The sequence below is a fragment of the Coregonus clupeaformis genome, chromosome 35 (genome assembly GCF_020615455.1).
Source record: "Coregonus clupeaformis isolate EN_2021a chromosome 35, ASM2061545v1, whole genome shotgun sequence".
NCBI lineage: Eukaryota > Metazoa > Chordata > Actinopteri > Salmoniformes > Salmonidae > Coregonus > Coregonus clupeaformis.
This window is the reverse complement of record NC_059226.1, coordinates 33736548-33756379: the sequence shown is the minus strand read 5'-3', so window position 1 is coordinate 33756379 and position 19832 is coordinate 33736548. Positions and strand designations below refer to the sequence as shown.

The window sequence follows — 19832 nt, the reverse complement described above, 5'->3', positions numbered from 1 at the left end:
CTGAATCAAATCACTTTTTCTTTCATAGAGACATCTACACTGTTATTTTGGGGCATTATTGCTGCGGCTGCAGCAACAGTTAATCTTTGACCAAGCTGGTGACCAGGCGGTAAAGATGAGTGTCTACCAGAGCTCATCAACTTCATAATCTGGGAACCTGTGCATTCACTCCCTCATGTGACAGTCACACTGTCAGAGACAAAGGTCACCCCGAAGTCCAACCACTTCTGTCACAAGCATTCAGGATGCCAAAAACACCAGCCGTGTTTCTTCTCCTCGGTCTCTGTCTGTTCGGGGCAGCTGACGCCCTGTACAAGCAGTGGATACCCGACACTAACTATGAAAACAAGACCAACTGGGACAAAGGGTCCATGCCCTGCGGCAACGACATAGTGCAGTTCTCGGCTCAGAGGAAAGTGTCTGTGTACGTGGAGACGGTCCACTCTGTCCAGGAGATGCGGCTACCAGTGGACGGGGAGTTCATCCTTCCCTCGGGGGGAGGCTTCACGGTCAGTAACGGAGGGGACCCCGGTTGCGGGGCGGGCGTCACCGCCCAGTTCAAAGATGCAGAGTCTCTGCAGTGGTTCGACCCGGCGCTGTGGCAGGCGGCGGCATCTTTAGACGACCTGGAGAAAGATCGCTTCCTGTTCTCGGTACACGAGGAGAGCGTGCCATGCCAGTACGACGACGTGTTGTTCCGCGCCGGCTCCTCGTTCCGCGTGGACACCACCTCCAACCAGTTCAGCGTCCCCGTCCAGAGTGTGTCCGTGCTGGGGAAGAAGTTCAGCAGCAGCTCGGAGTTTACCCAGTATCTCGGATCGCTCTCTGGCCGGCTGCAGTTCCACGGCACCTCGTCCCCCAGCGTCGGGGTTTCTGGCTGCGATGACGCCTCTGGCTGTGTCTGTGGGAACTCTGCGAATCACGAAAGGATCTGCGGCACCGTGACATGTACTCCTATGAGCTGTAAGAAGCCACTGTACCCCACGGGACACTGCTGCGACGTGTGCGGCGCCATCGTCACCGTCCAGTATTCCTCAGGCTTCAACCTGGAGTCTTACTGGAATCGACTGCAGCACCTCTTCCTTGGTCTGCCCTCGTACCAGTCCATCCAGCTAGGCATGTCCAAGGTGCTCAAATCCCAGTATTTCCTCGGTGTGATCCCACCTGCGGCTGCCGCCGCGATCCAGATCGTGCTCCTGGATGGTGAGTCTGGTGCGGTGGCAGAGGCCCTGGCTCGGGACATACTGAAGGACGTCCAAGCCCAAGGCTCAAACCTGGGCATAACCGGGGCTGAGTTCCAGGCCTCCTCTGGGGCCACCAGTGGTGACAGGGCAGGTGGCAACACAGCAGTGGTGGTGGGAGCCGTGTTCGGGGTCCTGATAGTAGTTGTTGGTCTTCCCCTCCTGGCTGTCCTCTTCCGCAGAGGCGTCGTAAAAATGCCAACCATGCCCACAATCTCCATCCCTTCTCTGAGCAGCTTGAAGAGAAGTCAGGAGGATATCGGAGACTTCACAGACCACGGCTTTGAAAACCCTATCTTCGACAAGCCCACCATGATGCCCGAAGTACCAGGTATCTATGGGAGTGAAGCCGCCAACTCTATCTCCCTGACGCAGTCAGGTGTGCATTTTGTTAACCCTGCGTATGATGAGAACGAGACCTCAATCGATTTCACTGCCTGAGACTTTGTGTCATGGTATCTGCCAATATTACGTGCCCATTCTTATGAGAATAATTTATTACGTGTTGTAATGTATCTGAAATGTATAAAGAATATGTTTCATGCTTAAATTCCTATTAAGTATTAGGTATTTAAAAAAGTCAAGCAATTCATATTTGTAAATCGATTCTGAAAATATTTTACAAAAGCTTTGTCACATTGTTAATATGATTTACATTGGATTGACCATGGACACAAAAATGTACTCAGCACAATGTCAAATAAACATAGTATGTGAACACGTAATGTACTTTTTATTGACAATGAAAGACCAATCACAGCAGTTAGTAAGTCAGTCACTTGCTAACCAGTTCCAATAAAATGAGCAGTTAAAAAGTTATTACTCAATCCCTCAGTGTCATACCAACACAATATGTTTTGTTCTATATCACCACTACATGAGAGCAGACACCCCCTGTGAAGTCTATGTTTGCTGTCTTGTGATACTTGATGCTGTGTCCTGTTAAATTAGTACGGTATCAGTCACTTCAGGCAACTGCTTATGAATAGAATAGATACTTTATTGTCTTTGTGGGAAACAGAAATGTGGACTGGTCCGCCTCTCTAACCAAACTACACTACTGCAGTCAAAGTATTATGATTCCGGAGTGACAGGAGCGGATGTTGCTATGAGAGTAATGGGGGTGGCAGGCAGAGTTGAGCTCTTCATTAGTGGGGGGTCCTTAGGGCCGACCAATAACACCACATTGTCCTTCTTTGAGAGCCAGACAGTAGGATACAAGGGCTCCATGAACTCAGCCTTGTACCTGTAGAGGAGTGTCATAGCGGCGTCAGTCACACCATAGAAAGCTAATGAGCCTGAGTCAAAGTCAATGTAGACTGCAATCCTTGTGAACACACTTGTGGCTTCCACGACCGCCTCCATATCAGCATGCCAAGTGGAAAAGCTCCGCCCCTCCCTTCCGCGGCTCCATGAGAAGTCATTTCCTGTGATGCAGCTGCCACTCTCCACGCCTTTCCGGTCGATGCTCTTGTAGGTGAGTCCCACGTGCACGCCCTCCCCGCTCAGCTCTGTCTCAAAGTAGTGTCGGCCCAGGTAGAGGCTCTCTGAGGTCATCACCTGGCGCCAGTACTCGAAGCGTTCGGGCGTGTCTGGGTAGCTGTGCTGCCAGGGCGTGGTGTTGGTCAACTTCCTGTTGTCTTCGGTTAGTCTCAGGAACTTGTGAACAGTGTCTGGATCAAAGGTCAGACTGCTGGCATCTGCCAAGTAGACACATTGAATTGAATAAACTTTATTCATCCTTATTCATTGGATTTGTCGCCAGCATAGGACACATGCAGGGACAATACAAACGTATACCAATACAAATACATGCTTATTCAAAGGTTATCTAAGTCGCTATAATACATGTGAAAGGTTACACCAGTGCTTCTCAATTATTTTCTGTTACGCCCCCCAGGAAGAAGTAAACATTTCGCACCCCCCAACTCTCCGCCGTGACTGTAAATAGTATCATTTGTCTATAAAATTGTTATAAGTACACCTCTGCATAACATTGTATCCTTATTAACATTAAAGAAAACAAAAAAAATAAAAAATAAAGTAATATGGATCAAAGAATAACTTTATTAACATTGTTTTTAGTCTGTAACAGAAAATACTTAAAGTTCATCAATTTGCCTGAAATAAAATAAAAAATGCAAACCTTATTTAAACTGTAAAATTTTTTTGACCATTTGATACTGAAAAACAAAATTAAATATAATCAATAAATAATAATAAATTCAAATTGATCAGCAACATTAACTCAGGAGCACAATATATGAAACACTTTGACCTATAAAACAAAAATGAATAAAACAATTTGTGCTGATTTTTTTTATAAAAATGAGGAAGTCAGGATTAATGGCTACAATGAGCACATTTTGCAGTGCACAGCTTTTCGAAGCGGGGTTTGAAGCATTACATTTACATTTGACATTTTAGTCATTTAGCAGACGCTCTTATCCAGAGCGACTTACAGTTAGTGGGTGCATACATTTTCATACTGGCCCCCCGTGGGAAACGAACCCACAACCCTGGCGTTGCAAGCGCCATGCTCTACCAACTGAGCTACACGGGGCCAAGCATGATACTGCAACTCTCAGCTCCTGCTCAATGTTTAGCTGGGACCTGTACTTGGTCTTCAGTGCAGCAACAGCAGAGAAGCCAATCTCACAAAGATAAGATGTTGCAAAAGGAAGAAGAATGCCCATGGCCCTCTGCCCTAAGAGTGGATACTGCCTCTCTACACTCAGCCAGAATTCACTCAGTGTCTGTGATGTGAACCTCAGTCTCAATGTGGAGTCAGACGTCATATCAATGAACTGGTCCTCCTCTGCAGAGCTGAAACCAGTTGGAGCTGGTGCATTGAAAGGATCTCTCACCCAGTCATATTGGGAACTGTTTTCAGGGAAGTACTTTTTAAAGAATCCCATCAGTGATGAAATATGCTCCTTAATATATGGAATCACTGAGGTGGCATCATAGTCAGTAGTGTCAACAAATTCATGCAGGTTCTCGAATGAATCAATATTTCCTTCATCAAGTCGCCTGTCCCACATTGCAAGCGTTCGAGTGAAAGAGCTGATCTTGTCTGTGACCTGAGGTGTTTATCTTTCCCTTGAAGCTGTAGATTTAGTTCATTTAGCTTTCCAAATATGTCACTCGGGTAGGCCAGTTTTGCCAGGAAGTTCTCATCACTACATTTTTCTGCGAGGTCATACTTGTGCTCCTGCTCCGAAAACATTCTTATCTGCTCTCTGAGCTCAAAAACTCGGGACAAGACTTTTCCTCGTGACAGCCACCTTGCTTCACTGTGAAACAGCACAGCTTCATGTTCAGCTCCCATCTCCTCACAGATAGCAGAGAATACTCTTGTTTTTAGTGGTCTGGTGATTGGGGTGTATCAGCGTGATTGGGGTGTAATGTCTTTAAGTGACGCCTTAATTTATTTGGCTTCATGCTGTCCGCTGCCAACATTTTTAGACACAGTAAACATACCGGTCTTTCCTCGTCTCCCACCGTAGTCGCAGTGAAGCCAAGCGCTACATACGCTTCGTCATATTTCCTTGTCTTAGCTTTCGGGAGACTTACGTTTGTCTCATCTCCGTCTCTCTCCGCCTTTCTTTTCATACCTGTTAAATATTTTTCCATGGTGTCTCTTAAGGGTTTGTTATCTGCACTTCATATCTCCTGCTCTGTGCTGTGTGCTCTTGTTCCGTGCAAAAAAAACCTACTCCCTGCGGCAAAAAAAATGCATGTTCCCCGGGGTCACACGCGCCCCCCACCGGCATCGCTCCGAGCCCCCCCAGGGGGGCGCGCCCCACTATTTGAGAAGGACTGGGTTACACCAAGTCAGGCTATTTCTCAAAAGGGTTAGCTCATTGTGAAGAGCACTGGCTATGCAAATCAAATTTGAAATTGTTGCTAATGCAATAAAAAAGACATCTTACGTTTGAGGAAGTCATCTCGTGTCTCAGGCTCAGGCAGTGAAAAAGACTTTGACATCTTGGGATGGACCATGATTATAATGCCCAGTTTCTCTGTAGGTCAGTGTAGGAGAAATGGGAGTTATCCTCCAGCTAATACACAGAGAACTCTCTATGATACAATGCATTGGGAAGACTATGGATATTCATTCAACAGTTACAGTTAGGGAAAAAAGTATTTGATCCCCTGCTGATTTTGTACTTTTGCCCACTGACAAAGAAATGATCAGTCTATAATTTTAATGGTAGGTTTATTTGAACAGTGAGAGACAGAATAACAACAAAAACATCCAGAAAAATGCATTTGTCAAAAATGTTATAAATTGATTTGCATTTTAATGAGGGAAATAAGTATTTGACCCCCTCTCAATCAGAAAGATTTCTGGCTCCCAGTTGTCTTTTATACAGGTAACGAGCTGAGATTAGGAGCACACTCTTAAAGGGAGTGCTCCTAATCTCATTTTGTTACCTGTATAAAAGACACCTGTCCACAGAAGCAATCAATCAGATTCCAAACTCTCCACCATGGCCAAGACCAAAGAGCTCTCCAAGGATATCAGGGACAAGATTGTAGACCTACACAAGGCTGGAATGGGCTACAAGACCATCGCCAAGCAGCTTGGTGAGAAGGTGACAACAGTTGGTGCGATTATTCGCAAATAGAAGAAACACAAAAGACTGTCAATCTCCCTCGGCCTGGGGCTCCATGCAAGATCTCACCTCATGGAGTTGCAATGATCATGAGAACGGTGAGGAATCAGCCCAGAACTACACGGGAGGATCTTGTCAATAATCACAAGGCAGCTGGGACCATAGTCACCAAGAAAACAATTGGTAACACACTCCGCCGTGAAGGACTGAAATCCTGCAGCGCCAGCAAGGTCCTCCTGCTCAAGAAAGCACATATACAGGGCCGTCTGAAGTTTGCCAATGAACATCTGAATGATTCAGAGGAGAACTGGGTGAAAGTGTTGTGGTCAGATGAGACCAAAATCGAGCTCTTTGGCATCAACTCAACTCGCCGTGTTTGGAGGAGGAGGAATGCTGCCTATGACCCCAAGAACACCATCCCCACCATCAAACATGGAGGTGGAAACATTATGCTTTGGGGGTGTTTTTCTGCTAAGGGGACAGGACAACTCCACCGCATCAAAGGGACGGGGCCATGTACCGTCAAATCTTGGGTGAGAACCTCCTTCCCTCAGCCAAGGCATTGAAAATGGGTCGTGGATGGGTATTCCAGCATGAAAATGACCCAAAACACATGGCCAAGGCAACAAAGGAGTGGCTCAAGAAGAAGCACATTAAGGTCCTGGAGTGGCCTAGCCAGTCTCCAGACCTTAATCCCATAGAAAATCTGTGGAGGGAGCTGAAGGTTCGAGTTGCCAAACGTCAGCCTCGAAACCTTAATGACTTGGAGAAGATCTGCAAAGAGGAGTGGGACAAAATCCCTCCTGAGATGTGTGCAAACCTGGTGGCCAACTACAAGAAACGTCTGACCTCTGTGATTGCCAACAAGGGTTTTGCCACCAAGTACTAAGTCATGTTTTGCAGAGGGGTCAAATACTTATTTCCCTCATTAAAATGCAAATCAGTTTATAACATTTTTCACATGCGTTTTTCTGGATTTTTTTGTTGTTATTCTGTCTCTCACTGTTCAAATAAACCTACCATTAAAATGATAGACTGATCATGTCTTTGTCAGTGGGCAAACGTACAAAATCAGCAGGGGATCAAATACTTTTTTCCCTCACTGTATTTAACTTTGATTTAGCCAAGTCATTGGGAGCATATTCTCTTTTACAATAACAACCTGGGTCGTTTTCATTATGTCACGAAACGGCAAATGTAAAAATAAAACGAAAATGAGCAGTTTTTCCAAGCTTCTATAGTTTTGTTCTGTTTGGTGCCTGATGAACACGGCCCTGGTTAAAATGTGTACACTCATCACCAGTCTTGCAGATGTCCTTCAGTTTGTCCCTGTAGGTAGCCTTGAGCTGGTCACACAGTTCCTGGGTGGACTCAGTGAGCAGGCAGCTGAAGGAGGCCAGGCGATCTGTGAGGCCAATGTAGACCCCAGGCAGACAGACATCCACTGCCCCCGTCTTCCACTCTGAGTATTCCTACATTCACCAGCAGGAGTAGCCACTCACAATACTGTCACTCACACTACTAAGAAAACTATGTATGATTCCCAAATGACACCCTATCCCCTTTATAGTGCAATACTTTTACTGCTGCTCCATCACAGCATGCAAAGTAATGTACTATAAAGTAGTACACTATATGGGAAATAGGGTGCCATTTGGGATGCATAATAGGGCCCCGTCCAGAAATAACCCCCAGCCTCTACCCCCTAGACATTTCAGATAGATAAAAGCAATATGGTAGTATTGCTTTCCCTTGAATAGACTTGGTAGGTTCTTGGCTATACTGTTTATACCTATCAAATCCTTTTAAGATCTAAATGAAGTGTCTATGGTAAGCAGTGGAGGCTGGTGGGAGGAGCTATAGCAGAACGGGCTCATTCTAATGGCTGGAATGGAATCAATGGAAGGTATCAAACACATCAAACATATGGAAACCACGTTTGACTCCGTTCCATTAATTCCATTCCAGACATTACAATGAGCCCGTTCTGCATCCTCCTATAGCTCTTCCCACCAGGGCCCATTACTTGGATTTCCTTGGCACTTGTCCTGTCACTTCCCTAACACTGTCGACACTGTCAACACACTGACAGCCACAATAAACATTGACGAGTCAAAATTACTGACCGAGACAATATTTAACAGATCATAGGGGAAAGCTGAGGCAAAGGGTAAGAGGTAAATGGGTTCATACAGTAGTCCTCTCTGGATAGGGTTCAGAATGTGTCAAATGAGCAGTCAGGCACTTCCAAAGACCGCAGTATGATGCAGTATATACCATAAACCAATAGAATACATGTAAATATACAGTGCCTTCAGAAAGTATTTGCGCCCCTTGACTTTTTCCACATTGTGTTGTGTTACAGCCTGAATTTAAAATGGATTCAATTTAGGTTTTTTGTCACTGGCCTACACACAATACCCCATAATGTCAAAGTGGAATTATGTTTTTCAAACTTTTTACAAATTAATTAAAAATGAAAAGCTGAAATGTCTTGAGTCAACAATTATTGAATGCAGTATATACCATCAACCAATAGAATACATGTACATATAATGTAAAAATACATTAAATACATCTCACAGTATCAAGACACAGGAGACTTGAAGGCAGCAGGTTGATATTTTCCTTTTCAGCAACAACACTAGCTGCATGCGTTCTGTTTCATTTGTGTGACACTCACCAGGGTTTGGAGTGAATTCAATTTAAATTTAGTCAATTCATTTTCCTCAGTGCTTTTCTATGAATTTCAGTTTGCTTCCTGAATTGACTGAATTGAAATGGAATTAAACCCAACCCTCTCTGGTGCAGGTTAAGTTGCCCCGGCCTATATGACGATCATGGGTCAGTTTAGCATTTTCCAGCATTTTTCCCACTAATGGTTAAGGTTAGGTTTGGAGGAGGGAAAACTGATCCTAGGTCTGTGTAGCTCAGTTGGTAGAGCATGGCGTTTGCAACGGCAGGGTTGTGGGTTCGATTCCCACAGGGGGCCAGTATGAAAATATATATATATGTATGCACTCACTAACTGTAAGTCGCTCTGGATAAGAGCGTCTGCTAAATGAGTAAAATGTAAAAAATTAAAATTAAAAAATGGGAAGCTTCACCCGGGAGCCCCAGTCTCTCACCTGCAGGAAGTCCACGTCCGTCTTGTTCCTGAAGAGTCTTTCCACTCTGGCCAGGGTCTTCTTCAGCTCTAGGCTCTTCTGCCCCAGGTGGGTTCTGGATGCCCTCGGCCTGGCTGAGCGCCTGCCTCTGCTCCCCCTCCAGAACATCTGTGGCCCCCCTCTGGGCCTCTTCCACGCCCCCCCTGCAGCAGGGAGAACTGCTGCTCCATCACAGCACGTACCCCTGCCACAGAGCTCTGGGGAGAGAAAGATGGAGAGAAGTTGTGATAAAGAAAAAGAGGAGGAAAGGAGAAGTACTTTGTCAGTTTGTATCAGCTGTGTGTTTCAAGGTTCATTAAGATCAGTGACGATGTTATAAGTGATAAATGACCAATAGGGGAATGAGGGGAGAGAATGTGTGACCGACTTAAAAAAAGAGGAGAGGAGGAGGTACTTAGTTGTATCAGCTGTGTGTTTAAGGTTCATTAAGGTCAGAGGAAATGGTGAAAGTACAATACGGGTGTAGTGACAAATGACATTTCAGTGGCGTACCTCTATGGATGAAGTGTTGCTCTGTAGCTTGCCAATGGCATTCTCCGCAACTGAGACAGTCTTCATAATCTCCCCTTGTTTCTTCTGCAGCTCTGTCTATAGACAATCATACGCACCCACGCATGCAAGCACACACACACACACACATTCAGGGGTCTGTTTCTTAAAGAGTACCATGTGTTGGGACCAATGCCAGAAGGTTACCAGCATAGCCCATGGGAAATGCATTTGCTTTATTTACTAGCTTTGAGAGAGGGCAACCTATTGGACCAGCTTGAAACACAATGGGCAGGCTGTACGTATCACGTCACACAGAAGGTTTCTTATCACAGAGAAACATACTGAAGTCTTGTGATAAACTAATGATGTGATAAAAACTAATTTGCCTGGAGACTCCTGGATCACTAGACAATACTGACACTAAAAAGAGGGAACAACAACATGGGGGGTCGTTCCACCAACCCGGTGCCTTTTGAGAAGTGTAACTTGGTAAAAAAAATAAGTTTTATTTTACCTAACTTTAACATTCTGTCATAAAGAGCACATGTTCAATTTAATAAAAAACGAGGTTCAATAAAAAAAAGGACTATAGGAAATGCCGGTTAAAGGGGCAATCTACAGTTGCTACAGACATTTTTCAACTTAATTATATGTACCCATTGATTCTGAAGAATATAACTTATAAATGTTTAATGAGCTTAGTTCAACTGTCATACCCCATCAGAACCCAAAATATAAGCTTGTTTTACTCCAATGTTTGTGAACAAAGTAATACACACTATTTAGCCTCAAAACATGGTTAAAACTATCATTTTGATATCATGGATGGTCAGTCCTTGCATCCATAGCTCTGTCTATGAATTTGAGTGGTTATATTTCTCCAGGCCCATCCTTCAGCTTTGTACCAAAACAGGGGCGGGGAAACACTTTGTTATTGTTTCAACTGCTGATTTCAGCTTTAAGTGCCAAATAAGATAACAGAGCTGACCGTAACAGGGTTGACGATTTCATCTTGAATCAGCCATAAATCCCCTTATGACAGGTGGAATGGAAGCTTGTTGTGTGCAACAGGGAGTGACAATGTTTTATTAATTTGTTTACCTTTATTTAACTAGGCATGTCAGTTAAGAACAAATTCTTATTTACAATGACGGCCTACACCGGCCAAACCCGGACGACACTGGGCCAATTGAATGTTAAAACATTTCTAGCTCTATCTATGGGTATCAGGGTTGACGTGTTATGCTAGACCCTCTCAGCTTTCCACCACAACACACCAGAAAATGACCAAAAGAATAGAACCAGCTCACTTGCTTTTACACTATGATTTGACTACTAGATGTTCAATGTTTCTTTTGAATGTATTTTAATTTTTTTATGAATAGTTTCACCATATTGAATCGAGAGTTCAGTTCACGTAACAGGGTTGACCTTAAAATGAGGGACAGACGTAAATGAATCGCTAATCACATGAAATAAATAATAATCTTCAGACATGACTTTGTCAAAGCAACAAAATTACTACGGCTTTACAATGGTGGTGAAAACTTGGAGAAATGTTGAGGTTAAGTGAGTTCAAATCTTCCCAGAAGTCACAGCGGGTGCAAGGAGGGACGTCAAAATGTAGAATTCTGGCACTTTAGCAAGTCTTTATTCATATTCATCTCTTGTGGACAGATTCATGTGATTCAACTTTCGCGAGAATTTCACTTCTGGGTAACCAAGATTATATTCATATTAAAGATTTATTGAATTCTCCATGTGGTCTATATTAAAGGGCACTTCATTTAATATAACAGGCTTTTAAAATTCATTATTGGTGCACAATTTCTACTTAAAATATCAAAGGGCACTCTTTTCGTGGAACGACCCAAAACAACATGTCCATGCCAAACAAAAAAGAGAGCGCTTGTACAGTTATCAACCACCATCTGTGAAATGTAAGTGTGTTGTGTGTCTGTATATATCAGTGGAGGCTGGTGGAGGGAGAAAGGGGAGGACAGGCTCAGCCATTACAAAGAATCCAGTCCTCCCCATTTCTCCCTCCACCAGCCTCCACTGGTATAATATAAATGTTACCAATACCTCGATCTGTCTTCGAGCCTCCTCTACAGATGCCCCTGTCCCTCACACTCGCAGCACACACACACACCACAGCCGTCCGTCAGGCAGTATAGTTCAAGCGGTAGCCGGTGCTCCTCGCAGGTGAGACATTCGATGTCCTGTAAGGGCTCCACCAGTCGGTGGTTCTGGAACCTCTGGTTCTCCAGGTGGGGTCTGAGGTGGGCCTCGCAGTACGACACCAGGCAGGTGAGGCAGGACTTCTGGGCCCGGCACGGGATCTCGATGCAGGAGTCACACAGCACATCCTCTGGGGTGACAGTAAATCCGCTAGAGACTGTCTGGGTCTGGGTGTTCTCCCATGGCTTATCGCCTGTTCTTGTTGGGTCCCCTTGTTCCTGATTCTGAGGCTAGGTGTTCTCCCTTGGCTTATCGTCTGTTCTTGTTGGGTCCCCTTGTTCCTGGTTCTGAGGCTGGGTGTTCTCCCCTGGTTTATCGTGCATTCTTGTTGGGTCCCCTTGTTCCTGGTTCTGGTTTAGGATCAGGCCCCACACGTTTATCATGGATGTGGTGACATCTTGGCTTCCAGTTATGGGATGACTCTCTTCTGTATTCTCTTCATTCTTGATGATGAGGGTCTCCATGTTCTCTTTCTCTACTCTGTGGATGTCCTGTGTGAGGCTGGTGTGCCAAGATACCTCCCTCACTCTCTCCTTTCTACTTCAGGGTGCAGGGTGTGACCACTGTGCCTCTGTCTAGGTCTCTGGGTCTGAACAGGCAGACGGTGCAGATCTTTCCTCACCATGGAGCTGGGCTGACAGGTCTACGTGTTAGTCTATCATGACATCCTATACAGGCCTCACTACTCTTTTAATTCCTATTCTCTCGCTCAGTAAGTCGCTCTCTCTCTCTATCGCTCTCTATCTCTCTCAAACATACTTTCTCGCTCTCTGTCTGTTTCTCTCTCTCTCTCATGGAGTCTCACCGTCTCTTGCCCTAACTCTCACACCCTATGTATGTCTGTCTGTCTGTCTGTCTCTCTGTAAGTCTCTCCTCTCTAACTCTCTGTCCAGCTCCCTAACTCAAGATAAATCAGTGAAAAGACAAGAACAGAACTGAGGACCACGCCTTAATAACTTTATCCGTGTGAGTCAGCGGCGGCAGCAGGAGCCTCCTCTTGTTACACTCCTCCCTCCCTTCTCTCTCTTTCTTTCTCTCTCCTTTTCTCACTCTCTCCTCCCTCATTCAGTTGGGTTCAGGGAAGGCTATGTCGGTTTGAGTGGAGAGAAGGGGGAAGTGGGTACTGAGGGCAAGGAATGTGGAGATCTCTGTTTTAACAGGACAAATACAGTAAAATCACCCACCAAATTATTATTATTATTATTATTATGAATCATGAAATCGTAACTGTACAGCCACACTCCCTCATAGGACATCCCAGACGTGGCAATTCCAAAGCTATTATGTAATAATAGCATTTCGTAGGAAAACAATTATGTTGTATCAACAGAGATGATCTGGGTCAGCTGACCGTCTTCTGCAGTGTAATCTGTGAAAACTGGAATGTCAGCATCCTGTAGAAACCTGTATCTCTGAAAAGTTAACTTTTCAGGAGTCATCACAAGGTGTTTTGGAATGACTGGTCATACAGTAAAGTTTTCATATATTCACAGTTGATGAACGAGAACAAATAACAAACTGAAATACATTGAGATACAAGGTTTTTCAGATGCTATTGTGGTTGACATGATCACAGAAGAGTCATCCAATGTCTGGAGATACTGTAACACTAATGTAATGCAAAGTTAAAGAAGTCAAGGAACCACAGTGACCAGGCCTGACCTAGTGTTCCATTCTGATTAAAGAGAAGGGATGTTTCTAGACAATTTTATTTTCCCGCCGTACCCTAACTTCCTGCGACTCTTTCTAACCATACTCCAACTTATCTTACAATAATGTAATGAGAGACTGAACTGGACATTTTGGAAATCTCTCTAACACCCATTTGTCTTTCATATACAAATGCAGCTCGGAGAGGGGCTAGGTTTAGCCTGAATCCAAACTAATTTGCTCCGTTTCACTTTTGTTGAAATGGAACAATTCAGTTTAGATCCAGACTAGGCTAGATTCCATATAAACAGGAAATGTAAACAGGAAGTAGATTGTCTGGATATAGAGCCATTGTAAAACAATGAGAGTAAGTCAGGCATAGAAATAGAATTACGGAACTGAATGGGAATGTCTGTGAAGTAATGTACAATGATCGGTTATGACCAAAAATCCAAGCTCATGTTGTGATCCAGTTAGTTCTAATTTAATGCATACTTCAAAAATGACTCAATAATATCCTTGATTGACAAAACAGTCCTTACCTACCGTGCACATTAATCAGTGGGAACAATCTTTGGCCTCTGAGTATCAGTTTACTTAAATGACCCATAAACTCTGACTCCCCCATTGTTTCCCCTATCCCTCTTCCTACATCTGGCCCAATTTTCCTTTTTCTGGAAGTGTGCTCTAGTTCATTTCCCTTCATGGATTTAAAACTGAGGGTTGGCATAATTAATTTTGTGAAAATGCATTTACACTCATGAGGAATGCACCATTGCACACTTCGTGGGGAAAGGACAGAGAATCGGGATGCAGGGTGACTAAGTTAATGAGAATTCCTCCCAGGCCTGTCGGGTGCAGGGTGAAGTTGCTCCTAGTCGCTCCCCCACTAATGGTTAAGGTTAGGATTGTAGTAGGGGAAGATGATCCTAGACCCTAGAGCGGCCTGCCACAGTCAGAGTCTTGTCTGTTGCAGCTTCACATACAATGCAGAGAAGGACATATTAGTATATTTGTTTATTATGCAAAAAACACTGTTTAAACCTTTTAAAAAATGAGGCATTCAATGTGAACATTGTTTAGGTTTCAAGTGCATCTGATAAAATCAACCACTAAAACCAATGACACATACAGTATATTGGGAAGACTTCGTCACATTATCAGAACAGATCCAGTACATTTACATTTTAAATTTTAGTCATTTAGCAGACGCTCTTATCCAGAGAGACTTACAGTTAGTGAGTGCATACATTTTTCATACAGTACATACCACAGAGACATCCAGTACATACCACATACACCCAGTACATACCACAGAGACACCCAGTACATACCAAAGAGACACCCAGTACATACCCCAGAGACATCCAGTACATACCACAGAGACATACAGTACATACCACAGAGACATCCAGTACATACCACAGAGACATACAGTACATACCACAGAGACATCCAGTACAGACTGAAGCCTACAATGATGGTTAAAGAGGCGATAGAGAACTTTTAGCCTTTAGGGGTGCTCTTCAGACAAAATGTGTCCATTAACCTAAATGGACAGAAATAGTGTCCAGAAATTACATCATTGGACAGAAAGAGGCACATGTCCTCATAACCATGAGAAAAAGCATAACATATTATTTGCCTAAAATTCAAAACTTGTGTAGTTTCATGAAATTGATTAAAGTAAATATCCAGTGTTTCCAGATTTCTAAGAAATAGGACCTATAATGAATTACAATATGAGTGAATATAGTTATCCTTCCCAAATTGTCTTAATTAAATATGTTAAAAAGAAGCGTTTCTGTGTTGGAATGGTGCGGCCGCACCCCAACAATAGAATGGTGTGGGCTTATACTGGTCATTAAACATATGAACGCTAGTAGACCGCTGATTGGCCAGCTCATCCTCCTCAGGAGGATGACATCATCCTCTATGAGGAAATAGCAAGCATTTTTTAAACTGTCTGTTTGAGATACAAGTTTGAGGTGGCGTTTTTCAAGTGTTTTTCTTTTTCTCCAATTTATGCTTTAGCCACAAATACGAGAATAGGATGATTCAACAACATTATCTGGGTATGAGTTAACAGAATACAAACTTTTAAAAGTGAGATTTCACTGGATAGTTACTTTAGCATCATACCAAACATGTATAAGCATACAGCCAACCTTCAAGCCAAAATTTGACGTAAACAATTAGTAACTAAACTTCCATAGTGTAGTGTAACATCCTTAATGATGTGATCAACATGATATGACAACATTGTAATTCAAAACCTCATGGGGGGTAGGCCTATACTCTGGACATCTACATACTGTATCATAAAATCCTCATCAAAATATCTATGACAATGGATTTAATTATGTGTGAGTTTTACCCATCGAAACATTAAATAATCCACTCAATACAAGTTTATTCTACCATTCTCTCATAGCGTCAACCGTCAATGAAAAAAAGCAATTGGCCTCCTTTATCAGTGAACCAAACTGAAAGTGGTTTGACCTGGCATACTGTGTGTAAACAAATGTACTGGTACAAAATGGAACAATGCATAGCAAGCTGAATGACCTGGGCCAAACCAATCAACAGGTAAAACAAATGCCTTAATAGCATAGAACTGGTAATGCACAGATAATTATAATATTGTAGCGAATTGGAGAGGCAGACTGACTGTGACTCACCCTACAAATTCGCTACATTATCACCATCAATGTCAACAATGGAAGTATCTATACAAAACTATGGATTTGAGACTTTGGCCAGGATTCCGTGCAAGGCGCGTTATAGCACGCACTATACAGCTGACAATGTGCTTTTTAAAGGCATTTTCCCAGATGTTCACGGAGATCGCATTCATTGTAAAAGCTGCGCATGCCGGCTAAAGAGTAAATTACCTTTAAAAACCTGTTATGGTGCACTGCGCTAAAAAGTGCCTTGTATTGAATCCCAGCCTACGTCTAATGGATTAATAAACAAATACAAACAATTAACCATATGCTCATGTATGTAAAAATCATGTCCTTAACAAATGCACTGGCACCAGGAGCACAGGCTCAGGGGATGGTGGTATGGTACCTAACAAGCCCCACAGGGGCCAATGTATTGGGCTCAGACAGAGAGGTGTTGGAGGGGGGCAGGCCACACCTCCTTGTTCCTCTCTCTGTACACTGTGCCACATGGCATACAAGAACACTGATGCACATCAGCACTGTGTTCTGTAGATACAAGAACACTGCTGCACATCAACACTGTGTTCTGTAGATACAAGAACACTGCTGCACATCAACACTGTGTTCTGTAGATACAAGAACACTGCTGCACATCAACACTGTGTTCTGTAGATACAAGAACACTGTTGCACATCAACAATGTGTTCTGTAGATACAGATCCAGGCAGTCTTTTGCTGACTGCGTATGGTGGCGCAATGCTCCAAAAGATGGCATGCCATAGCTCTCTGTCCTTCACGGAAGCAACACGGTCCTCTGTTCTGAGAACAGTGTCTTTTAGTATATTAAAAGGTCAACAGTGTCGTTTAGTTCATTAAAACGGTCAACAGTGTCTTTTAGTATATTAAAACGGTCAACAGTGTCGTTTAGTTCATTAAAACGGTCAACAGTGTATTTTAGTTCATTAAAACGGTCAACAGTGTATTTTAGTTCAATAAAACGGTCAACAGTGTCATTTAGTTCATTAAAACGGTCAACAGTGTATTTTTGTTAATTAAAACGGTCAACAGTGTATTTTAGTTCAATAAAACGGTCAACAGTGTCATTTAGTTCATTAAAACGGTCAACAATGCAGTGCAGTGGACTTCTAGAACTCACTCGAATGATGCTGCAATGATCCAAAATACCATTCAGATTTCTTCAGCTCTTCTCCTTCATTTATAAAGTCCAAAGAAAGCTCAGGTTTCTGTATTTTACTTGAGATTTTTGTCTTGACAATGTCCTCCTTTCTGCCTAACTAGTCACAGGGTGACCCAGGGTATGAAATTAGAACATTTCTCTGAATGTCCTTACATAATCGTATAGAGTCAGACTGTCTCGGAATATTGCATACACTACAACAAACCGCTATTTATGTTGTAGCTGTAAAGTCTCTGAATATTGCATATACTACAACAAACACCCACGAGACATTAGTCCTGACAAGACTAAGCATCAATGCTCCACCTTTAAGGTTGGAAGAGCATTCTGCTTGACCTATACAGTGTGTCCACCTAGTGGTCTCCAGAAGAATGGCAATGCCATATTTGCAGAGACAGACAGGAATTAATTATATACCGGATTGTTACTATTATCATCAACCAAAGAAAAAACTAGACGCCTACCTTCATAACTATGTGTAGGGGAGAGTGCCGACAATATTAACATGTCCCAGTGAAAAATCCCCAAACTGTTACAGTTGGCCCTGTTCTCCTCTACACACTCAGATGTACTCTGTAGGTTAGATTTACTCTGTAGGTTAAGATTCATCTGTAGGTTAGGATTAATCTGTAGGTTAGGTTTACTCTGTAGGTTAGGTTTGCTCTGTAGGTTAGGTTTACTCTGTAGGTTAGGTTTGCTCTGTAGGTTAGGTTTACTCTGTAGGTTAGGTTTACTCTGTAGGTTAGGTTTGCTCTGTAGATTAGGTTTACTCTGTAGGTTAGGTTTGCTCTGTAGGTTAGGTTTACTCTGTAGGTTAGGTTTGCTCTGTAGGTTAGGTTTACTCTGTAGGTTAGGTTTACTCTGTAGGTGAACATCACAGTAGTGGAGGTATACAGTACCTACACAGCATCTTCAGATCCAAAAGCATCAGTCACCATTCACAGCGGGGTGTCCTCGATGCAGTCAGGGTCCTCAAGGGTCTCCAGGCGTCTCTTGCAGGCGTCCAGGATTTTCTTCCTGGGCCCTAGGGGGATGTGGATGCTCTTAAGGTCCTGGTCCGAGCACAGCAGCAGCGCCTCCAGGTCAATCTTCTCACGCCTAAAAACGGTGAGGAACTCGCCCATGGTCTGCGCGGCCAGGAACACCTCCAATGGGCTAGTCACGGCCTCGCAGTCATCATCCAGCCCCAGCTCCACCTCGTCCCAAGGAAGCTCCTGGCGGTTCCTTTCCTGGAGGCTGCGGGCACTGCCGATGCTGTCCCCCCCATCATCCAGGCTAGGCGAACGCCGCAGCCGGCTGTGCAGCCGGCTGTGCAGCCGCACGTTGGCGCTGCCAGCCCGTTCGGTTGCTCCACTGAGGCTCCCCTCGTCGCGCCCGCCGATGCCGAACAGGCCGCCGCTGATGTAGTTGCGTCGGAACACCATGGTTCCCAGACCGGGCCGGTTGAAGAGGGAGTCGTGGCCTGAGTCGGTGCTGACCTCAGAGTATTCCACGTCGGGCCGGTAAGACAAGTCCGGCTCGCTGATGGCACGAGAGATGGCGTCGTCGTTGGCGTCTCCGTGGAATATGTCTCGGAGGTTGCCGCGGCGCCCTGTGCGGTCCCGAGGGCCGACGTAGGTTCCCTGTTTAAGGAATATGACATCGTTGCCCAGCTGGAGGCCAGAAAGGGAGCGCACGCTCTTCCTACCGTCCTCGTAGATCTTGAAGGTCCCGCCCCCCTGCTTCCTCTTCTCCAGCCTCTTCTGGATCTTGGTCTTGCCTCGGGTTGTGGCGTGAAGAGTAGCCTGCAGGGACAAAGAACAACACAGGCTTCAACCACTAGTTATACAGCAGCACACATCTCAAGTTTAACAGTTGACAAATGTTTAATATTGGAGTGTAATGTCCCTTTCATTTTCAACATGGTGTACATAATTATAGATTGCACATAACTGTCATTGTATCCTCTCCTTTCTCCACTAATGGGAAATGTTGATGTTCCAACTGTTGTGCATGTGAAACTCTCTATCTGTTATGTCTGCTGCTGTATAATTTCACATGCACAGCAACATTTCCCATTAGTGGAGAAAGGAGAGGATACAATGACAGTTATGTGCAATCTATAATTATGTACACCATGTTGAAAATGAAAGGGACATTACACTCCAATATTAAACATTTGTCATCTTTCAAACTTGAGATAAGTCCACATCCCAGGTCATTCATTTTGTAGATGCAGCTTTGTACTACAATCCTAAATGAAGGGAAAAGATAAGCACCATATTATTTCCAGATTTGCTGTGCTCATCTTTCCCATTCATTCATTTAGGTTGAGGCATCATGTAGCTGGAGATACACAACCAATGGCGTGGGATGTGCACTCATCTTGACATTGGACTATTTTTGAGGTCTGAAAACATCTGACAAACATTGGTTTTGGAGTGGAATGTCCCTTTCAATAAATATTCAAAAGGCATAAATAGCTGGATTTAGGCTGTACTGTACTGACCTGAGAGTATGGCACACTGACAGTGGCGGTGTTCAGGTGGTGCAGCTTGTAATGACCTGAGAGT

General features: G+C 43.9%; 3 protein-coding genes across 5 annotated transcripts in view; 1 reads left to right on the top strand and 2 right to left on the bottom strand.

The window, feature by feature from the left end:
* The first annotated feature begins 71 nt into the window (after nucleotides 1-71).
* On the top strand, nucleotides 72-1961 carry LOC121551606 (protein amnionless). The gene has a single exon (XM_041864308.2). The coding sequence runs from the start codon at nucleotides 246-248 to the stop codon at nucleotides 1680-1682; it is 1437 nt and encodes a 478-aa protein (XP_041720242.2). The 5' UTR covers nucleotides 72-245; the 3' UTR covers nucleotides 1683-1961.
* LOC123482572 (tripartite motif-containing protein 16-like protein) lies at nucleotides 1956-12227 on the bottom strand. Its single transcript, XM_045210712.1, is given in 9 exon segments — nucleotides 1956-2941; nucleotides 5177-5266; nucleotides 7164-7335; nucleotides 8992-9087; nucleotides 9089-9172; nucleotides 9174-9227; nucleotides 9523-9614; nucleotides 11675-11893; nucleotides 12185-12227. Coding segments are annotated over 9 exon segments (1476 nt in total). The 3' UTR covers nucleotides 1956-2315.
* A 1741-nt stretch (nucleotides 12228-13968) lies between these two features.
* The window catches only part of LOC121551607 (Usher syndrome type-1G protein homolog), a 29753-nt gene continuing 23889 nt past the window's right edge, over nucleotides 13969-19832 (bottom strand). Inside the window, exons 3-4 of one of the 3 annotated variants that reach the window (XM_045211030.1) lie at nucleotides 18180-19064; nucleotides 13969-14962 (exon numbers count right to left, since the gene is read on the bottom strand). In XM_045211030.1, coding sequence (XP_045066965.1) covers nucleotides 18219-19064 — 846 coding nt within the window. In that variant the 3' untranslated portion in view covers nucleotides 13969-14962; nucleotides 18180-18218. Of the gene's footprint in view, nucleotides 14963-15369; nucleotides 19065-19832 lie in introns of those variants that run through there. The other 2 variants (XM_045211031.1, XM_045211029.1) reach the window with 2 other exon arrangements.

Excerpts from the sequence above, each read along its gene's own strand:
- LOC121551606 (XM_041864308.2), top strand. The coding sequence starts at position 246 with ATGCCAAAAACACCAGCCGTGTTTCTTCTCCTCGGTCTCTGTCTGTTC.